Here is a 24,010-nt window from a genome sequence, read left to right as displayed (position 1 = left end):
GCAAGGTATGAGTCCTACCCTATGAGATATCTCCCCGGTCTCATCATGAAACTTCTTATTGTTTGAGCTGGGGACATAGCATAGTGGTTATGCAAAAGGAGCTCCATGCTTGAGGCTCTGAGATTCTAGGTTCAATCCCAAGCACCTCCATCAGCCAGAGCTAAACAGTCCTCTGGTCTCTCTGTGCATCTTTCTCTATGTCTTTCTCTCATTAAAATAAATAAAACATTAAAAAAAGAAACTTTTTTGAGTTCAAAAAACTCTAAATTTATTCAAGATTACCAGTGACTTCTTGGTAGCTCTTCACAGGGTTCCATTAGTCACGAAACATTTCCAAGATTCCTGACACAGCACAACATCTCAAATGTTTAGTACTATCCCTTCTCAGCCATGAAGTCACCTGTTTTTCCTTGGATACCTATACTGATTAATTGACAGACTGATGTGGAATGTTTTTTTAAAACCCCAAACTGACCACAAAATGTGTTTAGCATTCAAAGCACTGTGGCAGCTGAACCAGCTCTCTATAGGGAAAGTCAGAAAATGTAGCATAGCAGTAGCATAGATGTCCTTATTCCTATTTTTGTCTCCTCTAAAATGAAAACTCTATTTCTCAGCTATGTAAATCTCTCTCTCTCTCTCTTTTTTTTTTTAAATCTATTTGCTCTATTCTCTACCACACACACAAAATGCTTTCAAAACTGCAACACCACACACTCATGAACACTTGAAGGTCCACTTCAGTTCATATAATTAAACCTCTATGTGTGCCAAGTATTAGTTAAAAATTAAGTGCACACTCTTCATTTAATATAGAGTTAAAAACACTGGTTTCAGCGTGCATATTTTCATGTTTTCTTTCTTAATCTTTTTTGGTTTTTAATTGTAGTTTTTGAATAAGACACATATACAGTTCAAAGAAGAAAATGTGTGAATGGGAGAATTTGGTGGCTCACCTGCAAGATCACACACATTACTATGTATGAGGACCTTGGCTTCAATGGTTCAAGTTCCCAGACTCACCTGCAGCAAGAAAGATTCACAAATGATGGAGCAGTGCTGCAAGTGTCTTTGTTTCTCTCTGTCTCTTTTGTCTCTCTCTCCCTTTTCTATCTCTCTGTCTCTTTCCCCATAAAAAAAAAATGGCTGTCAGGTACAGTGGAGTCTTGTAGATAGAGTCCCAGCAATAACACTGGTTGACATACATCTGTCAGATATTTATTCTTACACACTCACCCACTGCATTGAAGTAACTTTGTAATGGTTCTTGCTCACTCTGTTCCTTTTAATATATATATATATATATATATATATATATATATATATATATATATATGATTAAAATGTTTACATATATAATTTTTGAATAATTAAAACTGGCTACACATATTTATGAACATACAGACCATACATGTCATTTTCTAGGTATTTTTATGGGCTCGTATTTTACTTGGTTTTCTGATCCCTTTTGACATGCATTGTGGTGTATAGTCTGATATATGGAGCAAGTATTTCTTTTTCTAATCCCCCTATCCCTCAAGTGGCAAGCTAGTTATTTCAATATCTGGTTTGTTTTGTTTTGTTTTGTTTTGTTTTGTTTTTGTCACCAGAGTTATCACTGGGGCTCAATACCAGTACTAAGAATCCACCAATCCTATGGGACAGTTTTGTCTTTTTCTAGTATTTTATTTATTTATTATCAGATAGATATAGAGAGAAATTGAGAGGGGAGAGGGAGATGGAGAGGGAAAAAGACAGAGAAATACCTGCAGCCCTGCTTTAACACTTGTGAAACTTTCCCCCTGCAGGTGGGGACTGGGGGCTTGAACCTAGATCCTAGTGCACTGTAACATGTGTGCTCAACCAGGTGCACCACTGCCTGGCCCACTAGTATTTGTCTTTCACCTCCTAACTTATTTCACTAAGCATAGTCACCTCTTGCTTTATCCATTTTGCCCTAGAGAACAAAATATCTTCTTTTCAATTGTGGAAAAATACTCCATGGAGTATACACATCTGCAGACCTCCTTCATCATTTCTGAAACTAGTGGGGAGAAGGGCCTCTAACCCGGGTCCTTGCACATGCTAATATGTACACTTAACCAAGTGTGCCACCATCTGGTCCACTCAATATCTTTTTTTTATATTAAAAAAAAAACCCACATCCTTAGGGAGTTCCCATATGTACTTGAGTTATTTCTAGACTTTCTATTAGTCTCCAATAGTATTTGTGATTATTCATGCACATACTTCTTTCCTGGGGAGTGCTCTGTGGTCAAGTCAGGCAGTCCTAGGCACCTTGTGCTCCCTTTGTAGGAGTTCAAGCTTGCTCTTCTGCTCTAATTTTTCTTTTGTCTTTAATTTATTTGTATCAGTGATTTCATAATAGTTTACAAAATCATAAGATTACAGAGGTATAGTTGCACCAGTTTTGTGTCTCTACCCTCACCCCACAGCCACCATAGTTTTCACGATGTCTTATTTCTCAAAGTTTCCTTATAGTTTTTGTTTGTCTGGTTGGTTTTGTTCTGTTTTGCTTTGCTTTGCTGTACAAGTTCCTGTGTCTCCGATCTTTATATTGCACATGTGAATGAGACATTCTAGTAGTGGTCTTTCAGAGAAATGCAAGTCAGTTGGCAATAGCTATAAACTATAACATTGAGAGTCCTTGAACACACACACACAAACCTGAAGGATCAACTCTTTCCCCTACCCCCACCTTGTTTTTTTAATGTAGAGCCCAGAGAATGGGAAGTAGCCAGATCAGTATGCAAATAACTTTCATGCCTGAGGCTCCAGGATTATAGGTTCAGTTCCAAGCACCTAAAAACAGAGCTGAAAAGTACTCTGTTAAAAGAAAAGACAAAGGAGAAGAAAAAGAGGGAAATGAAAGCAAAGGAAAAGAGAGGAAAGGGGAGGGGATGGAGGAGGGGAGGGGAGGGGATGGGGAGAGAGGAGGGGAGGGGAAGAGAGAGAAATAGAGAGAAGGGGAGGGGAGGAGAGGGGAAAGAAGGGAAGGAAAAGGAAGGAAAAGGAAGGAGAAGGGAAGGGAAGGGAAGGGAAGGGAAGGGAAGGGAAGGGAAGGGAAGGGAAGGGAAGGGAGGGGAGGGGAGGCGTGGGGAGGGGTGAGGAGGGGAGGGGAGGGGAGGGGAGGGGAGGGGAGGGGAGGGGAAGGGAAGGGAAGGGAAGGGAGGGGAGGGGAAGGGTGGGGAGGGGAAGGGAAGGGAAGGGAAGGGAAGGGAAGGGAAGGGAAGGGGAAGGGTGGGGAGGGAAGGGGAAGGGTGGGGAGGGGAAAGGAAGGGAAGGGAAGGGAAGGGAAAAGGAGGGAAGGGAAGGAAAAGAAGAGAAAGGAGAAAAAAAGGAATGGAAAAGAAAAGAAGGAAAAGGGGGCTGGGTGGTGGCACACCTGGTTGAGTATACATGTTACCATGCACAACCCAGGTTCAAGCCCCCAGTTCCCACCTGCAGAGGGAAAGCTTTACAAGTGGTGAAGCAGTGCTACAGGTGTCTCTCTGTCTCTCTCTTTCCCTATCTCTTAATAAATAAAGATAATAAAATAATAAATATTAGAAAGATTATTATATTATATGTTATTATATTATTATAAAGATAATAAAAAATTTAAAACAAGGAAAAATTTTTTAAATTATTTTTATTTAAGAAAGGAGGCATTAACAAAACCATAGGATAAGAGGTGTACAGTTCCACACAATTCCCACCACCCGATCTCCATATCCCATCCCCTACCCTGATAGCTTTCCCATTCTCTATCCCTCTGGGAGTGTGGACCCAGAGTTGTTGTGGGTTGCAGAAGGTGGAAGGTCTGGCTTCTGTAATTGCTTCCTCGCTGAACATGGGTGTTGACTGGTCAATCCATACTCCCAGTCTGCCTCTCTCTTTCCCTAGTAGGGTGAGTCTCTGGGGAAGTGGAGCTCCAGGACATACTGGTGGGGTTGTCTGTCCAGGAAAGTCTGGTCGGCATCATGCTGGCATCCGGAACCTGGTGGCTGAAAAGAGAGTTAACATACAAAGCCAAACAAATTGTTGAACGACCATGGACCTAAAGACTGGAATAGTGCAGATGAAGTGTTGAGAGGTATTTCCTGCAGGCTCCTGTATACTTCAGCTTTCAGGTATATATTTTTCCCTAGCTTATGGGCACATGTGAACATATGCTCTATCTCAGGGTACCTGGACTATATCCAGGTTTGGGGACTTTATTGGGGAGTGGAACACCTGGAATGGAATTACAGAATACAAAGCTTTGTAGTTTCTTATCAAATTCTGTTCTGAGTTCTTCTTTTGTGTGTCTTAATTCCATAGTAAATTCTCTTTCAATTCTTGCTTATTCTTGGAAAGTTCTCATAATGAGATTTCTATATTCTGTCTCTAATAGTCACTCTATATCTGTAATTTCTTGGAGTTCCTGTTTCATTTCTTTTTTTATTTTTATTTTTTTTATTTTTTTATTTAAGAAAGTATTAATTAACAAAACCTTAGGGTAGGAGGGGTACAATTCAACACAATTCCCACCACCCAATCTCCGTATCCTACCCCCTCCCCTGATAGCTTTCCCATTCTCTATCCCTCTGGGAGCATGGACCCAGGGTCATTGTGGGTTGCAGAAGGTAGAAGGTCTGGCTTCTGTAATTGCTTCCCCGCTGAACATGGGCATTGACTGGTCGGTCCATACTCCCAGTCTGCCTCTCTCTTTCCCTAGTAGGGTGGGTCTCTGGGGAAGCGGAGCTCCAGGACACATTGGTGGGTCTTCAGTCTAGGGAAGCCTGGCCGGCATCCTGATGACATCTGGAACCTGGTGACTGAAAAGAGAGTTAACATACAAAGCCAAACAAATTGTTGAGCAATCATGGACCCAAAGCTTGGAATAGTGGAGAGGAAGTGTTAACATGTTGGGTTTTCCTTTTTCTTTATGAGTGTTTTTTTTTTAAGTTATTTCTTTTTGCTTTTGCTTGTTTGTTTTGGATAGGAACAGAGAAAGAGAAAGAGAAAGTGAAAAGAGACCACAGCACTGAAGCTTCCTTCAGTGAGGTGGTATTTGGGCTCAAACATGTTGCCTGCACATGGCAAAGTGGCACACCATCCATGTGAGCTCTTTCACTGGCCTACATGTGTATTTTTTCCATATGAACTTTGAAGAATCAACTCCAGAATCTGTGTCAGGAAACAGACATCTTGATATCTATAGGGGAGATGTGTTAACTTCATGTATTAAATGCAAGATGACTTGACATCCTTATAATGGTAGACAGTCTTATGAACAAGACTTTTTAAAAAATATTTTATTAGTTTTATTTTAGTGAGAGAGTGAGAGGTCTACAGAAGGACAAGAGAAAAAAACCATAGCACTCACCAAAGTAAAAAGCTTGTGGTGAGGGGTAGACATGCAGCTTCCTGGGCCAGTGGGGGGTGAGAGTGGGTGGGAGGGATGGGTCACAGTCTTTTGGTGGTGGGAATAGTGTTTATGTACACTCCTAGTAAAATGTAGTCATATAAATCATTAGTTAATTAATATGAGAGGGGGAAAATCAATTGTATGTCTCGAAGTTTTTCAAAACACAAACTGAATCTTTTTAATATATAGGCTGTGTAATTGATATGCAGACTCTCTCAAAGCCTAGACCAAGTAGATCAGAAGCAACCAATAGCACAGCTATATACAAGATACTGGGTACTGTACAGCAAACCCTAGCAAAAGGACTTTTCAAAGTTAACCCAATTACCAATTAATGTGATGATAACATTTACTATCGATTGTCTTTTTGAACCCTAAGACAGCAGGAAACTCACATGCCCACTATAGAGCCTCTACTTCCCCCAGTCCTCGAACCATTGTATAGGGCCCACTTTCCCGTATGCCTCTCCCAATCCATACCAAATAATATTGCATCTGCTGATCACAACCTAACCAACACAACGATTGCCACCTCAACATGCTTCATTTCAGACTGTGTCCAGAGACTTCAGGTGTGGAATGACAACCCTTCAGCTTCATTACTCATGTGAGACCTTTCCTTTCATAGTATACTCTAATTCCATTTCAGGTGGTTCACTTTCTAACAAAGTCCCAAAACCTAGATATACACCAGTTTCTGTGTGAGAGAGCATACGTTCACACATATCCGTAAACTACTGCAAAATATATACCTGAAAGCAGAAGTACACTAGAGTTTGCAGTGAGTACCTCCCTAACACTTCCTCTCCACTATTCCAAGCTTTGGGTTCATGATTGCTCAACAATTTGTTTGGCTTCGTATGTTAACTCTCTTTTCAGTCACCAGGTTCCAGATGTCATCAGGATGCCGGCCAGGCTTCCCTAGACTGAAGACCCCACGAATGTGTCCTGGAGCTCCGCTTCCCCAGAGACCCACCCTACTAGGGAAAGAGAGAGGCAGATTTGGAGTATGGACCGACCAGTCAATGCCCATGTTCAGCGGGGAAGCAATTACAGAAGCCAGACCTTCTACCTTCTGCAACCCACAATGACCCTGGGTCCATGCTCCCAGAGGGATAGAGAATGGTAAAGCTATCAGGGGAGGGATGGGATATGGAGATTGGGTGGTGGGAATTGTGTGGAATTGTACCCCTCCTACCCTATGGTTTTGTTAATTAATCCTTTCTTAAATAAAAAAGAAAAAAAAAACCACAGCACTGCTCAGTTCTGGTTGATGGTGGTGCTGGGGATTGAGCATAAAACCTGAGAGCTTCATGCATGAAAGTCTTTGGCATAACCATTATGCTGTCTCCCAAACCCAACATTTTTGTTGTTGTTGTTGTTTGTTTGTTTGTTATATCATTGTGTGTATCAGGAGACTTTTTTTTCCAGATCTCTTAAGTTTACTCCTTAATATTATATGTTTTTACTACTTTTGTAAATGAAGTTTCCCATATGTCTCCTATTTCCTCACTGATTGCTTATGGATTTCTCTTTGTATGTTAATATTACAGCAGCTGTCTTATTGAAAGCTTTTGTGCTTGTGTTAGTTTTCTTCTTATTCTCCTCAAGTTTTTTTTGGGGGGGTGGAGGGAGAACAAGAAGAAAACTAACACAAGCACAAAAGCTTTCAATAAGGCAGCTGCTGTAATGTTAAGAGAGAGAGAGAGAGAGAGAGAGCGCAGAAAAACTGCTCAACTCTGAGCATTAGGTGGTGTAGAGAATTGAACATACAGCCTCTGGGGCCTTTAGCATGAACTATTTCCCAGGTTCAATCTCCTTACGTTTCTAGGCAATTATGTCATCTGCAAATTTTAGATCGCTCTTCTCATTTGTTCTCCCTTTGTTTTCTCCTCTCTGATAGCCTTGGCAAAAACCACCAATGTTAAATAATGAAGGAAACAGGGTGTATACTTGTTTTGTGCCTGATCTTGGTAGAAAACTTTCTAGTTTCCATTAAGACTTTAGAGCTGAAGTATACATATTTTATCATGTTAAGGGAATGCACACCAATTCTGATGTTGTTGAGCTTAGAAAATTAGAGATAGGTGTTGGGTTTAGTCATAAAACTTTTCAGTACTACCAGGCACGCACTAACTTACCCTCAGATGGAACCTTTTGGAGGCCTAGGCAGTCCAGAAGATACAGATAACCTTGCTACTAGCCTAGTTTATTTGTCTTCTCCCTTTATTGGTCTTGGATGCTTTTTGCAGTCTGTAGTAGATTTGTGTTTATGCAGCAATTATTATTCTACAGTCTCCAAAAATTTATTTTTTCTCTTGATAGTCAATTAAGGATACCTATATCTGTACCTGTGCCTGCAGAGCCTACTTCAACTTGTAGTTTAACCAGAAATTTCTGTATTAGCTTCTGCTACTTGTCTTTTACTGAAGGTTGTGGCTGGTTCTCCAGAGGCTTGTGACACCCCCTTACAGCCTGTTAGAGAATAGTAGCCTCCTCTCACAAGTGTTACTTCCCCAGCTCAGTGCAACCAGGGATACCTGGAGGCTGCTTACCTGATCTTCCCATCTTCTTTGAGCATCAGAAGCTCACATGCAAAGGTTGGCTGGGTCAAGTTGTACTGAGAAGGAATTGACCAGCCATTTGTTTACCCAACATTTAAAAGTTCTTGTTTACCCAACATTTAAACGTTTGTCATGCATAATCTAAACAAAGAACTGAAAAGAGAGCATAGTTTTCAGGAATTTTAAGCCTTATTCAAGAAAATTGAGAATACTTACATGTTAGGCTAAGAGACAGAGAAAGACAGAGAGAGGCAGGGAGGGAGGGAAGAAGGGAGAGAGAGAGAGAGAGGGAGAGAGAATTGCCCCTCAGAGCTCTTGCTCACATGTTGATGGGAGTCTCTCAGCAGAGAGAGCAAGCAATGCCCACTGAGTCTGGCTTATAATATCCAAGCCCCGCCTTCACCTTTCCAAGCCACACCTGTCACCACGCCCATTTCCTGGGCAGCAGTTTTCTTCCCCAAATACTTACTTCCTGTCTCTCAACAAAGTCACTATAGACCCTCTTTTTAACAGCACTGGAAGGGGCCCTTTTAACTAACATCTTGCTAACAACAATAGCGGGGATGAGCCTTCTGAGAAAACCCTAGACTTTTAAAGCAACTTGAACTCCATGCTCTTCTGGATTGACTATTTATGAAAGGAATATCACAAACACTTGTTGCCAACTAGGCCTTTATGGAATCCCTTTCTCCACTTCCATTGACATTCTTGTTCATTTCCAATTTTCTTATCTTTTGTGTCAGCTCTGCTACTATCAGACTCTCTGACCCCAACCTTGACCTATGTCCCTAGTCCATCATACCCAAGGTACATAGGAATATGCTATCCTTTCTATGGTTTTTGATTTTACTCATCCCACTGATGCTTTACTCTGCTGTCCTTGTTCTTTCTACTTTGTCTCCCATGTTGAACATCAAGATATTAGGACTGTGTATGTATAATGAAATTACATAAGCAAGCGTGCAATATGTATTGTATATGTGTGTGTATATACATATCTTTAACTATGGATAATATGATCGGCTGGTGTGAATTCAGTTTATGTGTTGGAAATGTCAATAACATCAAGGATCCCCACCCTGCCCTCAATATAAGCTCTACTGTGTTGGGGTTTGGCTGGTGACTTTTTATGTTCCATATCAATATATTTTATTTTCTTCCTGTCTAGTATACTAAGTGAAGATGTTCCACATTCTTAGATAGCATATAGTTTAGACATGAAGACATCAGTTCCTATCGTTTTATCTGCCTTTGTCCTTATAGTGTCTGCACAGAGTTGTGTAAATACTTCAAGTATAGAAAATGACACTTTCCCTTAGATATACCTATTAACCTTGAGGAATGAGTTCCCTTTATGTTACCAAAGTGGGTGAAGTTTGTGGCCTTGGTTTTGGCAGCTAGAAAACAACCTCTAAGTTGAGCTCTATCTGAAAATATTAAAAATATCCCTTTACATAGAAGATGCTGTTCTTCAGACCCTTTTCTGTGTTACACAAGGAAATGTCCCAACTTGCTAAGATTTGCAGATGAACTCTTTCAACCTGCTGAAGTGTGTGTGTGTGTGTGTGTGTGTGTGTGTGTGTGTGTGTGTGTGTGTGATAAACATATGGCATAATTAGTGGAAATATCATCCCTTTGTGAACAAATCTTCCATTTTGTTCTCTCCCATTCAGAACTGCACAAGTAATTGAGCTCTGATTGAATGACTGCTTCATGAGGGGTTCAGGTTCAGCAGTCTGACATATGTCCAAGACATAAGCACTCGTGGGGATATTTTGACTTTCAGGATCCATGGCTGGTGATAGGCCTTCAAATGGAACTTAATACCCAGGGCAAATAATAGAAAAAAATGGAATCTGAAATGCTTCGGTCTTGAAGGAAAGCATTGTCTCTCTGCTGCAAGAAGTTGATTGCATAATGGGAGGCATGAACACTGTATCCTGCAATAACAAAGGATGGAAGCCAATCCACATTGCCTGTCCTGTTAAAGCTGTCACACTTCTGTGACGGCATTGTAGTTCTGTCAAAACTCAAGACACAACTTTCTCAGTATCACCATCTTATCAGGAGGTTAGCAGAACTTTTTGGACTGTTGCACCCATCTGAGCTGTCAGAATAATAGCATAAAGACACATCTGTGAACATTCATGAGTCTTGAAACATGGTGGCAATGTAGGCAATCTCTGATCCTGTCAGTGAAAGCCTGAGCTTCTAAAAGAAGAAATGGTGAGCTAGGCTGGGGTGTGAGGGAGGGGTAGTGAGAAGGAGGGCTCTTGATGACAGTGGAGTGGGCCTGCAGCTGTTGTGTAGTGTACAATAATGGAGTCAATAAAGGAGTAAATGAGAAAACAGATGCAACACCCTGTTGAGAGCTATACAAATGTAAATGACTATTGTTAGGCTTATAGAATTATTTTATGGTTATTATTATAATATTGTGAAGGATTTACACTCAGAAGGATTGACAAAGGCTTAGGGATGTCACACCTTTTTTTTTTTTTAAATTATTTACCTAAGGTACTGAGGCACCATCCCCATTAACATTTCTCTCCCCTGTTATATTGGCCCTGCGTTTCTGCACCAAAATTCCACCATTTCATTCAACTGAAATCTGGGTGTTTGTATGGAACTGGCTCTCTTTATATCAGGTTACTTCCATCTGCATGATGAAAGATGAGCTATATTTCAAAACAAAGTGCTGTGTTACAATAATTTGTCTGGATTCCCTTGGCATCTTTTATCTGACTTGATAACAATGTAGTTCATTAGCAGTCTTTAACTGATAACCTAAAGCGGTAATGTGATACTCATAAGCAATTTTCTGTGTGTAAGATAGAATAAACCATCACATAAGGTATCTGTTAATTGATTTGCTCCTTTTAGCAGCATTTTAATTAAGACATCTGGTTTGTGAATGCCAGGGACACTGGTGAACCAAAGCAAATGCTTGTGAATTCACAGTAGTTGTTTGATTTTTCTGTAGATACAGTAGAACTAATTATAAGATCCTTGTTTATCCCCCATCCCACACCAGGATCTGTATTTCCAGCACTATTCCTGAAAACTGATTTTGTCTGAATGACTCCCATGTAAAGAACAGGGAAGTATATTGAAATCAGCACTATTCCGGGGTTAGAAAAGTTGGTGTGTCCTTGAGGCAGAATAAGCTGTCCCCATTCCCCACCAGTAAGGGGGAAGCTTCATGAGTGGTAAAGCAATGCTGCAGGTGGCTCTCCTTCTATCTCTATTTCTAGCTACCCTTCCCTCTGAATTTCTACCTGTCTCTATCCAAAAACAAATAAGGTACTTAAAAAATGGAGCTAGGAAGACAACATAGTAGTTATGCAAAAATATTTATATGCCTGACTCTCCAAGATTCCAGGTTTAATTCTCCAACTTCAAAATAAACTAGAGCTGAACCTGTTAAAAATAAAATTATATATATATATATATATATATATATATATATATATATATTTACATGAGGACAGAGATACTCCACCCAATGGACTGTATACTTTACCATGTGTAACAATATGGGTTTGAATCCCAGGCCTAACATGGAGTGTTATGTAGGGTATAGAGAGGAAGCTCAACAAATGGGTGGGGCAGTGCTGTGATGTCTCTCTTCCTATTTCTCTTTCCATTTTTGTCTGAAGTTGAAAGAAAAAAAAAATAGCCAGCTGGAAGCATTGGAATAGGTTGCAAGCACAAGACCCTAGAGGCAATAAATATATCTTAAAATATGGCTTTGATTTTTTTGTTCTTTCCTAAGTACAAATCAGAACATGGTTCTTACATAGTGACAAGACTTATCAGTCCAGTGCAATTGATCAAAAAGGAATTGAAAAAAAACATTCAACAATTACTCCAGGCATGATCAAATGGGACATACGCTGTCAAAAACAAGGGCCCTGATCCTATCACCACTAGACTTGTTCTAAGAAGGGACATTATGGGTACTCTGCCCATGTTAGACAGAAGGTCCCACTTGATGCAGTTTTGGTCACACTCCTGTCACCTCCTCCAGCCTTTTGAAGTTCTTTGATGTAACACTGGAAATGCCTATTACTTCAGAAGAGCCCAGGTCATTCAGAATGGACATTAGTAGAACAGAGGGCCATTAAGGAAGTGACACATCTCAAAATGAAAACAATTTGAGAGTTGAGCGGTAGTACAGCAGGTTAAGCGCACATGGTGCAAAGCACAAGGACCAGCATAAGAATCCTGATTCAAACCCCTGGCTCCCCACCTGCAGGGGAGTCGCTTCACAAGTGGTGAAGCAGGTCTGCAGGTGTCTTTCTCTCCCCCTCTCTATCTTCCCCTCCTCTCTCCATTTCTCTCTGTCCTATCCAACAACAATAACATCAATAACAACAATAATAACTACAACAATAAAACAACTAGGGTAACAAAAGGGACTAAATAAATATATTTTAAAAAATTAAAAATTATTTTAAAAAGAAAATAATTCACACTAGAACAGAGAAAAACTTACTTGAGTGGCTGCTATCTTCATTGAGGTCTGGTGGATCTGATTCATTTGAAAATAATATTTACAACTTCAAGCCTAACTTTTGTAGGCATAGTTGCTTTCCTTATAACAACAAATGTGCTTCCCTGCTGATTCAGTCACTCACTTAATATAAGTAGGTGCAAGGGTTCCAGTCTGGATGGTAGAGTCCTAATCTCTCCTGTCTACACATACTTAGGGTGGGTGATCTCTGACAAGACTCAATATCATCTTAGCTTCCTCTGTTGATCTTTAACTTAAAAAGGGTTTGGGGAGCTGTGGTGCCTAAAAGGATCTACAGCAGGGAGCGGGGAACAGGTTTAAACAGTACAAGGTTTTATTAGGGTAAAAAGCAAAATAAGCAGTTATCATCAAGGGTTAAGAGCATGCTAGGTCCATAAATTCTAAGTATAGTCATCAAAAGTTTAGTCCCATAAGATAAACAATTATTAACTGAGGTATAGTTTACTCATGGTTCTGCTAGCAGAGTCACACATGTTCAGTTCCTAGGAGAAGCAGCCATGGAGGATACCTGGAGCACCTCCACCGAGATGCTTCTGACCAGGAGAAGAGCAGCCAAAAAGAAAGACTTGCTCCAAGTCCCTGCTTTTTGTACATTCCCTTCTCTGAAGCATCTACGCAGGCTGACATCATTCATATGCTAATAGTCTCAAACTCCTGTTGGGGTCACAGCATTACTCTTTTGTAAACTGGTGACAATGATCACAGAGGGTCACTGTAATTTTTCAGTAAGCTGTTGCATGTAAAACACTTCCTCTTCACTTGTAGGGGGAAAGCTTCATGAGTGGTGAATCTGAGCTGCAGGTGTCTCTCTGTTTCTTTCCCTTTTTATCTTCCCTTCCTCTCTCAATTTCTCTCTCTCTCTATCCAATAATAAATATTTTGGGTTTTTTTTTTTTTTTTAAAAGAGCTATATTAAATTCGTTGTGTGGGATGGGTGGTGGCACATCTGGTTGAGCATACATGTTACAATGCTCAAGGACCCAGGTTTAAGTCTCCGGTCCCCACCTGCAGGGGGAAAGTTTTGTGAGTGATGAAGCAGTGTGGCAAGTGTCTCTTTGTCTCTCTCCCTTTCTATTGTCCCCTTCCCTCTCAATTTATGGCTGCCTCTATCCAATAAATAAATAAATAAAGATAATAAAATAAATTAAATTAAATAAATAATAAAACACTTCAAACAGGGGCCTGGTGGTGGCATATCTGGTTTAGTGAACATATTGCCATGTGCAAGGACCTGCATTCAATTCTCCTATCCCCCACAAGCTTGTCTCTCATTCTCTCTACCTATTTCTCCCTCACTTCTCAGTTATTTCCATGCCCTATCAGGTGAAAATAAATACTTTAAAAAACACTTTGGGGAGTCGGACTGTAGCACAGCGGGTTAAGCACAGGTGGCGCAAAGCACAAGGACCGGCATAAGGATCCCGGTTCGAACCCCGGCTCCCCACCTGCAGGGGAGTAGCTTCACAGGCGGTGAAGCAGGTCTGCAGGTGTCTATCTTTCTCTCTTCCTCTCTGTCTTCCCCTCCTCTCTCCATTTCTCTCTGTCCTATCCAACAACGACAACAACAATAATAACTACAACAATAAAACAACAAGGGCAACAAAAGGGAATAAATAAATAAAATAAATATTAAAAAAAACACTTTTTTTTCATTGTTGTTGTAGTTATTATTGTTGTTATTGTTATCGTTGTTGTTGGATAGGACAGAGAGAAATGGAGAGAGGAGGGGAAGACAGAGAGGGGGAGAGAAAGACAGACACTTGTAGACCTGCTTCACTGCCTGTGAAGCGACTCCCCTTGCAGGTGGGGAGCCGGGGGCTCGAACAACAATGAAAAACAACAAGGGCAACAAACGGGAAAATAAATAAATATAAAAAATAATAATAAAAAAACACTTTGGGAGGGAAGGGAGAATACAGGTCCAAAAAAGATGACAGAGAACCTAGTGGGGGTTGTATCGTTATTTGGAAAACTGGGGATGTTATGCATGTACAAACTATTGTATTTACTGTCAATGTAAAACATTAATTCCCCAATAAAGAAATGAAAAAAACCCACTTTGAACAGAGTCCCACACTTGTGAATCCTCTTTAAATGTTACTTGCTATAATGTATGGTACTAAAGGCTATAGGAAAAACATAGAAACAGAGATTTGGTATATATGAAATTGCAGGCAAACAGGGTAATCAAGTTTTATTTTAGAGATGTGAATAGAATGTTATTGGAGATCGGAAGAGATAAAAATGATAATTGATAACAAAGAGTAATGTCTCAGTCTGGACCTGGGGAGGGGGCTTCTCAGGCAAGAGAGCAGAACATTCCAGAACCTGCATTGTCAATACCAGGTATATGGCAGAATGTGATAAATGAAAAGAAAGGCAGGTCAGTACCAATCTTAGGACTGTGGGGAGCAGAGTCCAGAACTCTGAGGTGTGAATGAGATGTCAAGACATTCAGCCATTTGCTTGTCTGTATTATGTGATCTGTTTCTCTTTCCCAAATCTATCCCCTTCTGCATAAGGATATAGCTGGATATATGAAATAGAAGTTCAGTGGCATGAAAAGATCCACAAGGTCTCACATTAATTTAATAAATTAATGTGTCCTGTCTTCTTTCTAGAAGGAGAAAGAAGACAGGACAAAGAAGAGAGGGGCTACACTTACCAAAGCTATAGAAAGACACCAAAAACTAGTTCAGGGGGCAAGGGATTATTAGTTCATCTCACAGAGCACACACTGTAATATGCCCAAAGTTCTTCATTTGAGAGCCTTAGAATCAGCAGAAGTTCCACAGATGAGGGCAGAGCTATGGTATTTCTCCCTTTCTCTCTCTCCCTCTTTTTCTCTCTGTCTCTGTCTGTCTCTAACTGAAGTGAAAAGAATGAGAAAAAAAAGATATCAATCCCAGTGGTCCAGGAGAGGGCAAAGTGGATAAAGCATGAAGTCCTGAGTTCAATCCCCAGCAGCACAGGTATCAGAATGATGCCTGGTTCTTTCTCTCTTTTTTCCTTTCTAACAAATAAATAAATAAATTATTAGAAAACAAATCAGCCTCAAAGTGGCAGAATAAGAGTGTAAGGCCTCCAATATATACTTATACATGCACACATACATGCACATGCACACACCAAATCCTACTACACCCAGAGAAATCAAAGTAAAGTTTGAGGATATCAAACAAACAATAGCAAATCTATCAAACTACCTAAAAGATAAAGTAAGTAAAATTAGTTTCTTTTTAGCTAAAGGATGAAGGACTAAAGAATGAAGATAGAGAGTCCAGTGGTAACGCAACAGGTTAAGCTCACATGGCTTGAAACACAAGGACTGCACCGGCGTAAGGATCCTGGTTCAAGACACTGGCTCCCCACCTGCAGGGGAGTCGATTCACAAGCGGTGAAGCAGGTCTGCAGGTATCTATCTTTCTCTCCCCCTCTCTGTCTTCCCCTCCTCTCTCCATTTCTCTGTCTTATCCAACAATGATGACATCAATAACAACAACAATAATAACCACCATAACAATAAAAATCAACAAGGACAACAAAAGGGAAAATAAATAAATAAATAAATAAAATTTTAAAAATTAAAAAAGAATGAAGATAAAGAAGTAATGTTTTCTTTATAAATATAATTTTAGTTAGTGATTTATTAATGATTTACAAGACTAGAAGATAACAAAGACAGAGTTCTACATCAACCCCATGACCAAAGTTTTATGCCTTCCCCTCAGCTCCCAATGATCACTACTGCAGTTCTCTCAAAAGTTGTAGAGAAAGACTGGTTACATTTTTTTTTATTTACAAGTTCAGGAGCTCCAGTTTTCTATATTCCACATATGAGTGAAAGCATCTGTTATTTGTCTTTTTTATATTTTAAGTCTTTATTTATTATTGGATAGAGATGCCCAGAACTTGAGGGGAGAAGGAGAGATAGAGAGAGAGACAGAGAAATACCTCTAGCACTGCTTCACTATTTGCAAACCTTCCCCCCTGCATGTGGGGACTGGAGGCTTGAACCTGGGTCCTTGTGCACTGTAACATGTGTGCTCAACCAGGTGCACCACCACTTGGCCCACTAATATTTGTCTTTCACCTTCTAACTTTCTTCACTAAGCATAGTCACCTCGTGATTTATCCATTTTGTCCTAGAGAACAAAATACCATCTTTTTAATTGTAGAATAGTACTCCATGGAGTATACGTTCCCTAACTTCTTTATCTAGTCATCTTTTATTGGGCACTTAGGTTGCTCCCATATTTTGGCTATTATAAATAATGCAGCTATGAGCCTGGGGAGGGATACATATATCTCTCTGAACTACTGTTTTCCATGTCTTTTGACCAAGTGCTTAAGAATGGTATTGCTGGATCATGAAGTATTTCCATTTTTATTTGTATAAGGATCTTCCATACTGCTTTCCATAGTGGCTGCACCAGTTTGCATTTTCACCAGCAGTGTAACAGTTCCTCCTTTCTCACAGTCTTGCCAGTTTTTGTGGTTTCCTGTTTTGTTTATGTAGGCCATTCTCACTATCATGAGGTGGAATCTCAGTGTGGTTTTAATTTGTTTTCCTCTAAAGATAAGTGAAGTAGAGCATTTCCTCATGTCTGCAAGTCATGTATATCTCCAAAGAAGTAATGTTCTCAGTGGAAACAATTATACTTTATAGTGTTGTGTTACCAAAAAACTACCGCTCAAGTGAGAAAGTAAAAAAAAAAAAAAAAACAGGACAGAATATGCAAAAGTGAAAGAAAAATAGTATCCAAAAAATGCTTTCCTAAGAATGTCGAGACGACACACTTTAGCAAAAAGAAAGAATTTAACAGGAGTGTGTGAGATTAAAATATGTGTCCATGAATGAATAAATCATTAAAGTTAAATTTAAGTGAATAATAACTGTTTAAGCAATGTTAACATAACTACTATGAACTAAGAACCCACATGATCTCAGTATGAGAGAAAAATGAGGAAAGAAAGTAAAAACATCAAATTGTTCAAGGATTTAATATAGGACATTTATGAATTCTTAGTATTAGCAGACATGTTTAATATTGAATCTATAGAATGTAAATTCAGAACCAGCCCCTAGAATAGAAAAATAAATGGGAAGAGATTAAAATCTCAATAATTACAGACCATAAAATATAATAATAATTCAAAGAGAAAGAGTACAAAGTGAAGAGGAAGGGGGGGGAGTAGAAATGGAAGAGAGGGAAGAGGAGGAAGGGAATCATAAATAGATGACAAAAAATAGAAATAAATGAAAGTAAATGTGAATTCATTAAATTCACTAAATAGATTCTTATTTTAAAAAGTCATGTAAAGAAGGTGTAAGCTAGAGGGAAATTGGCCCTTAAAAGAAGAGAAATGTATGGTCTCCACATTTATCTGACTCTTCTCCTGAGGACACATCTCAATTTACATTGCATATAGAACAAGAATTTTCACACAAAGTGGGAGTTTCATTGCATCAGGGAAACCCAGGTTCAGACTTGAATCTATTACAATAATTAGAAATTTAGAACACTCCCCCAAAAGAAGCAACTTTGATGGGGAGGAGACCCCAAAGTCTTCTGTAAGAGATCCCTTAAGTTATCTGCTGGCTTTACCCATTGGCACATTCCCATAGGATCCAGAACATAAAAACAACAGCTGGATGATTTAAAAAAAAGAGGCAAGAAGAGATTTCAGCAGCTTCCCTGCTGTTTGAAGTTCAAATTCTGCCTGATTAGAAGGATTGGGTGGGATAGTTAATTTTATTTGTCAACTTGGCTAGGTCAGAGTGCTTGAATATTTGAGCAAACATTATCATGTTTCTTTCTGTAAGGGCATTTTTGGACGAAATTAATATTTAAACTAAAGGATTTTGGGTAAGTAGATTACTTTCTGTGATGTGGGTGGGCCCCATCCACTCAGCTGAAGGTCAGAGTTAAACAGAAGACTGATCTCCTCCAGGCAAGAGAAAACTTCTGGATTATTTAACAAATTCTTCTGCTTTATATCTTAATGCTTTTTAGCCATCAAGTTGCAGGTGCTACCATGACACCATCCTGACTTCCCTGGGCAGACAACCTCACCAATGTGTCCTGGAACCTCACCTCTCCAGAAAACTCTCATAAAAAAAAAACATAAAAACATCTAATAAAAACTGCAGCAAAGGTGGGCGCGAGGAATAACATCATTGCAAGACTGGCCAGCTCCTCATGGGGCACAAGCGCTTCCACACTACAATCATCATCTCTGGCATTATGCTATTCCACTGCAGAATACTGTGTCCCAGTATGGTTCCGTAGCCCCCATGTCCACTTGGTCGATTCCAAATTATATTCCTCCATGAGGATAATTTCTGGAACCATCCGTTCCACCCCGGTTCCATGGCTGCCAGTTCTTAGCAACATCATCCCGCCGGATATTCGTCGGGATGCGGCATCATCTAAGTTCATTTCCCACGTCTACGCTCAACCGGACCTGCCAATATACGCGGATATCTTCGCCCACCCTGTCCAACGCTTGACGTCTCGTCACCCAATCTGGTCCCCTATGCCTACACTGAACTTCTCTGTTCCAGACTCTTGGAAACAGAGTTGGCAGTCAGCTGAGGTAAAGAACCTCATCACAGACCCCTGCAAGCGTCAACCCGGCTTTGACCTAGCACGTTATGATTGGGCCCTCCTCATCGCTATCGAACAGGCCATGGCCGGTGCGCCGCTATGTTCCATCGCTGGGGAGCCAGAGACGACCCGAACTGCCCCTGCGGCTACAGACAGACTATGACCCACATAGTCAATGACTGCCTCCTCTCCAGATTCAAAGGAGGTCTCGAAACTTTACATCAGGCTCAACCTGACACTGTTGACTGGCTACAGAAGAAGGGCAAACGCTAGAAGAAGAACCTCTCCAGAGCCCTGTCCCACTAGGGAAAGATAGCAACAGGCTGGGAGTATGGATTGACCTGTCAGTGCCCATGTCCAGTGGAGAGGCGATTACAAAAGCCAGATCTTCCACCTTTTGTACCTCACAGTGATCCTGGGTCCATACTCCCAAAGGGAAGAATAGGGAAGTTACCAATGGAGAAGATGGGATGTGGAACTCTGTTGGTGGGAATTGTATGGAATTGTACCCCTCTTATACCACAATCTTGTCAATCATTATTAAATCACTAATAAAAAATATTTAAAAAACAGAAAAATTTACAGCAAATAGTCTTCAGACTAGAACCAAATATAGTCTTCTCCCTGGTTCTCCAACCTATCAGTCCATCCTATAGATTTGGAATTTTTAGCCTCCATACCCTTTTACAGTAATTTCTTAAAATCAGGGCCAGATGGTAGTGCACCAGGCTAAGCACAATACATAGTGTTAAGCACAAGGACCAGCGCAAGGATCCAGGTTCAAACCCCCAACCTCTCTCCTTCAGGGGGTCGCTTCACAATTTGAGAAGCAGGTCTGCAGGTGTCTATCTTTCTCTCTCCCTCTTTTTCTCTCCCTCCTCTCTCAATTTCTCTCTGTCTTATCCAATATAATGGAAAAAATGGCCACCAGGAGCAGTGGGTTTGTGATGATGGTGCCAAGCCCCAGTGATAAACATGGTGTGGGGTGGGGGGGGGGGAGTTGACCATACACACACACACACAAATCAATTTCTTAAAATCTATTTCAATATAAATACATATTCTACTGCTTCTACCACTCTGGATATCCAGTACAATTCCTAAATAGATCTGGCTTCTTATTAAAATCCAGATAAAGCATTTGTGTCCTAGAATTAGAGGCAAAACTGAAATGAGTCACTCAAAAGGGAAATAGATCATAACATTCCTAGTATCCGAAATTATTTATTTATTTATTTTTATAGAAACAGAGAAATGAAAGGAGGAGATAGAGAGGAAGAGAGAAAGAGACTCCTGCAACACTGCTTCACCACTAGTGAAGCTTCCCCTCTACAGGTAGAGACCAGGACTTGAGCCTGGGTCCTTGTGCATGTATGTGCTCAGTTGGGTGCTCCCACAATCCCTTATGGGTTTGCGTAATTTTGTACTATGCTTGTACTGGCTGATGTCAGCAGTATACTAATTACATTCTTACAGTCAGTCCTCAGCTATATGCTAATCATGCCCCAAAATCCTATTCACGTGCTGTGTCACCACACATATGAAACTACAGATGATAGTGGTCATAAAACCAGCCACCAACTGAGTTCTGAAGGCCACCTATCCCACCAATGCCTCACTCCCTCTGAGTATGTGTGTGTGTGTTGGGGGGGGGGTGTGTCCTGTGTCTCTATCCTGAAAACAATAATGGAAAGTCACAGAAAAGTGAATGTATTTAACCAAAGAAAGGATTAAACTAGTAGAGTAGAGGAATTGTGTCATATTTAGACCAAGAGTAAAGTCCTAAGTGGGAAGTAGCTTCTAAACCATTATTGTCCATGGAGTCACTGAGGCATTTTGACCCCTAAGGGGGAAGCGTCTCTTCAGGTTAAGGAGAGTTTACAGTGTTTGTTTAGCACTGGCCTTGCACAAACTGAAAGAAACTTTGTAAAGTTGCTTCAGCCTTTATGAGATGGAAATAATGTCTAGTCTGAGGCTGACACCAGGTCCTTTTGTTAATATATACTTATATGATGGGACAGAGAGAAATCAAGAGGTAAAGAGGTGACAGAGAAAAAGAGAGACATCTGAAGCAGTGCTTCACCACTTGGGAAGCTTCTCTCCCCGCCCCAACTCCCTATAGGTGGGGCCTGGGGGATTGAATGTGGGCTCTTGAGACTGCTAATATATGCATTGTCCAGTGTGCCACTGCCTGGACCCTCACACTATCTCGTGAAGGGTCTCTGTAGCTCAGAAGGAGCAGTGAGTAGGTGGCAGGGAGGAGTTGGGGTGGGACTTGTGTCTTGAGAGGGTAAGAAGGAATGTGGGGTGGGCCCTGGAGGACTCTGGCAATGACTGAGGAAACTTGTGATCTGCAGATGGACACGGGCTCGACAACTCAGGGACAATTTTACCCAGGGATATTTACTCAAAAATTTGGAATAGGAGATGATGCCTCTTCCAGGCCCATCCCAAGGATGAAATGATGTAACATTGCTCATTTGCCTGACACGCAGTTGGTGGTGGCCAAATGCTGTGGACTTACCTTTCATCTTGGCAACAGAAACATCTCCTTCATGTGTTAAAGTGCTTATCATGCCCATCTCCCCAAGCTGTGCTTGTGTCTTAAGTTATATTCCTCTGGGAAGCCCTCCTAGCTGACAGGCTGCCCTGCCCCCTCCCCTACCCCAGCTTAGCCCCTGCCTAGGCCCCCCAGGATCCTCCTTCCTATGTGTCTCTCTTCTCTGTAGTCTGGTTTGCTAGCCCAGCTGGTTTTGATCAGGCTCTCACTGAGCCACATAACTCTGTCTTTCATTTATCCTTGTTTATGTTTCCTTGTTCATGTCTTTCCCACAGGACTAGTTTCTAACCAGTTTCTTTTAACCCTTTGTGGATGGAGACAGGTTTTGTGGCCTCACCTCTGTTCCATTTCCCACATCCAGTGAGCCAAAATGCTGTCCTCTGACCTTAGGGACTGTGGACTATTCTATCCCCGTTGGACTTGTCATGGAGCATCCTGGGAATGGATGGGGCAAGAATTCTGGGGCTCTGGAAAATCTTGTTTGTGGGTCTACTTTCACTTTTTAAAAAACTTAGCTGAAAAGTCTCTTGATTGGGGAAAATAATGATTTACTAGATAGTTGACACGTGAGTACAGTTTCTTCTCTCCCCATGATAGTTATCTGTATACCACACCTACCATCAACTGATGGTTTCATCTATCATCATGTCCTGGGTCCCCAATGCCTTTCAACCTTTTAAAACATTTTAAAAATATAACTGATTTACTATTTCTTTACAAAATTGTAAGACTGGATCTGGGAGGTGGCCCACCTGGATGAGAGCACATGTTACAATATGCAAAGACCTGGGTTCCAGCTCCTGTCTCCACCTGCAGTGGGAAAACTTTGCGAGCAGTGAAACAGTGTTGCAGGTGTCTCTTTGTCTCTTTCCCTATCACTCCCTTCCTTGCTGATTTCTAGCTGTCTCTATTCAATAATAAAGATAATTTAAAAATCAAAAGATTTCAGGGGCATAATTCCCACACTTAAACATTTGTATGTATAACTCACCTTACCTGCCAACAAAGTTCTTGTGCTCTCCCCCATTCCAAATCTTCCCTCTGACAACTTTAACAAAGTCTAGGATTAATTGGGGGTACTGGGGAGATTGCTCAAGATGCTAGAACACAGGCTTAACATGTCTGAGGCTGCAAATTCTTAGTCAATCCTTGGCACCATTATATGTCAGAACTGAGCAGTTCTCATTTCTCTTGTCACTGTCTCACAAATACTTTTAAAATAAACAATTTGATTGCTATTTCTTGCCAATGTATTTGCTTTAGTCACATGTATTTAACATATAAGTGAAACCATCCAGTAGTTGTCCTTCACTTCTTTACTTATTCCACTAAGTACGATGACCTCTCGTTCCATCCATTTTCTTCTGAATGATAAATTATCATGTTTAACTGAAGAGCACTATTCCACTGATATATATTTCACAACTTCCTTGGTATTTTAAATTTTTATTTATAAAATTTGTAGGATAAGAGGGGTACAACTTAACACAATTCCCACCACGAGAACTCCATATCCCATCCCCTCCCCTGATAGATTTCCTATTCTTTAACTCTGTGGAGTATGGATCCAAGGTCATTGTGTGATGCAGAAGGTGGAAGGTCTGGCTTCTGTAATTGCTTCCCCCGCTGAACATGGACGTTGACAGGTCAGTCCATACTCTCAGCCTGTCTCTCTCTTTCCCTACTGGAGTGGGGTTCTGGGGAAGCAGAGCTTCAGGACATATTGGTGGGGTTGTCTGTTCAGGGAAGTCTGATTGGCATCATGTTAGCATCTGGAACTTGGTGGCTGAAAGAGAGTTAACATATAAAACCAAACAAATTGTTGACCAATCATGAACCTAAAGGCTGCAATATTGCAGATGAAGAGTTGGGGGTGTAGTTCCGTTTTGTAGATAGCTAGTAGGCCTATTTTAGTTATATTCCAAAGGGCCTGTGCCTATACTAGTTTTTTTGTTTTTTCCCTGAGCCTGAAATCTGATATGCAGGTGGTTCCAAGTTATTGTCTGGGGAGATGATGTCATGGCTGGAAAAAGGACCAGAAATCTGGATCAGGGAAGACAGTAGCTCCCAAATATGAAAGGTGTATAGATATTGTTGACTGTAAACCCATCAATTTGATGTGATCTGTGGCCCATATTCAGCTTAGGAGCCTATTTGACCTTTTCATCCCTCTAGATCTGAGCTCACATTATGTGGTCATGAGTAGGAACTTTTTTTTTTTTTTTTTTTTTTAACTACAACACTGCTCCTTTTAGGCTTATGGTGGTGTGGGGAATTTAACCTGGGAATTCAAAGCTTCAGGAAAGAGAGTCTCTTTGCATGCAT

At 40.6% G+C, this 24,010-nt stretch overlaps 1 protein-coding gene across 7 annotated transcripts in view; it reads left to right on the top strand.

Moving 5' to 3' along the window:
* TMEM273 (transmembrane protein 273) overlaps positions 1-24,010 on the top strand; it is a 60,148-nt gene that overhangs the window by 30,731 nt on the left and 5,407 nt on the right. Inside the window, exon 6 of one of the 7 annotated variants that reach the window (XM_060191417.1) lies at positions 18,532-18,875. The exons of 3 other annotated variants lie outside the window; for them this stretch is intronic. In XM_060191417.1, coding sequence (XP_060047400.1) covers positions 18,532-18,568 — 37 coding nt within the window. In that variant the 3' untranslated portion in view covers positions 18,569-18,875. Of the gene's footprint in view, positions 1-6,292; positions 6,522-9,650; positions 11,335-18,531; positions 18,876-24,010 lie in introns of those variants that run through there. 3 more of the 7 variants (XM_060191442.1, XM_016189719.2, XM_060191405.1) reach the window with 3 other exon arrangements.

Source organism: Erinaceus europaeus, chromosome 1 (genome assembly GCF_950295315.1).
Source record: "Erinaceus europaeus chromosome 1, mEriEur2.1, whole genome shotgun sequence".
In the NCBI taxonomy this organism is placed as follows: domain Eukaryota; kingdom Metazoa; phylum Chordata; class Mammalia; order Eulipotyphla; family Erinaceidae; genus Erinaceus; species Erinaceus europaeus.
This window is presented reverse-complemented; position numbering and strand designations above follow the sequence as displayed.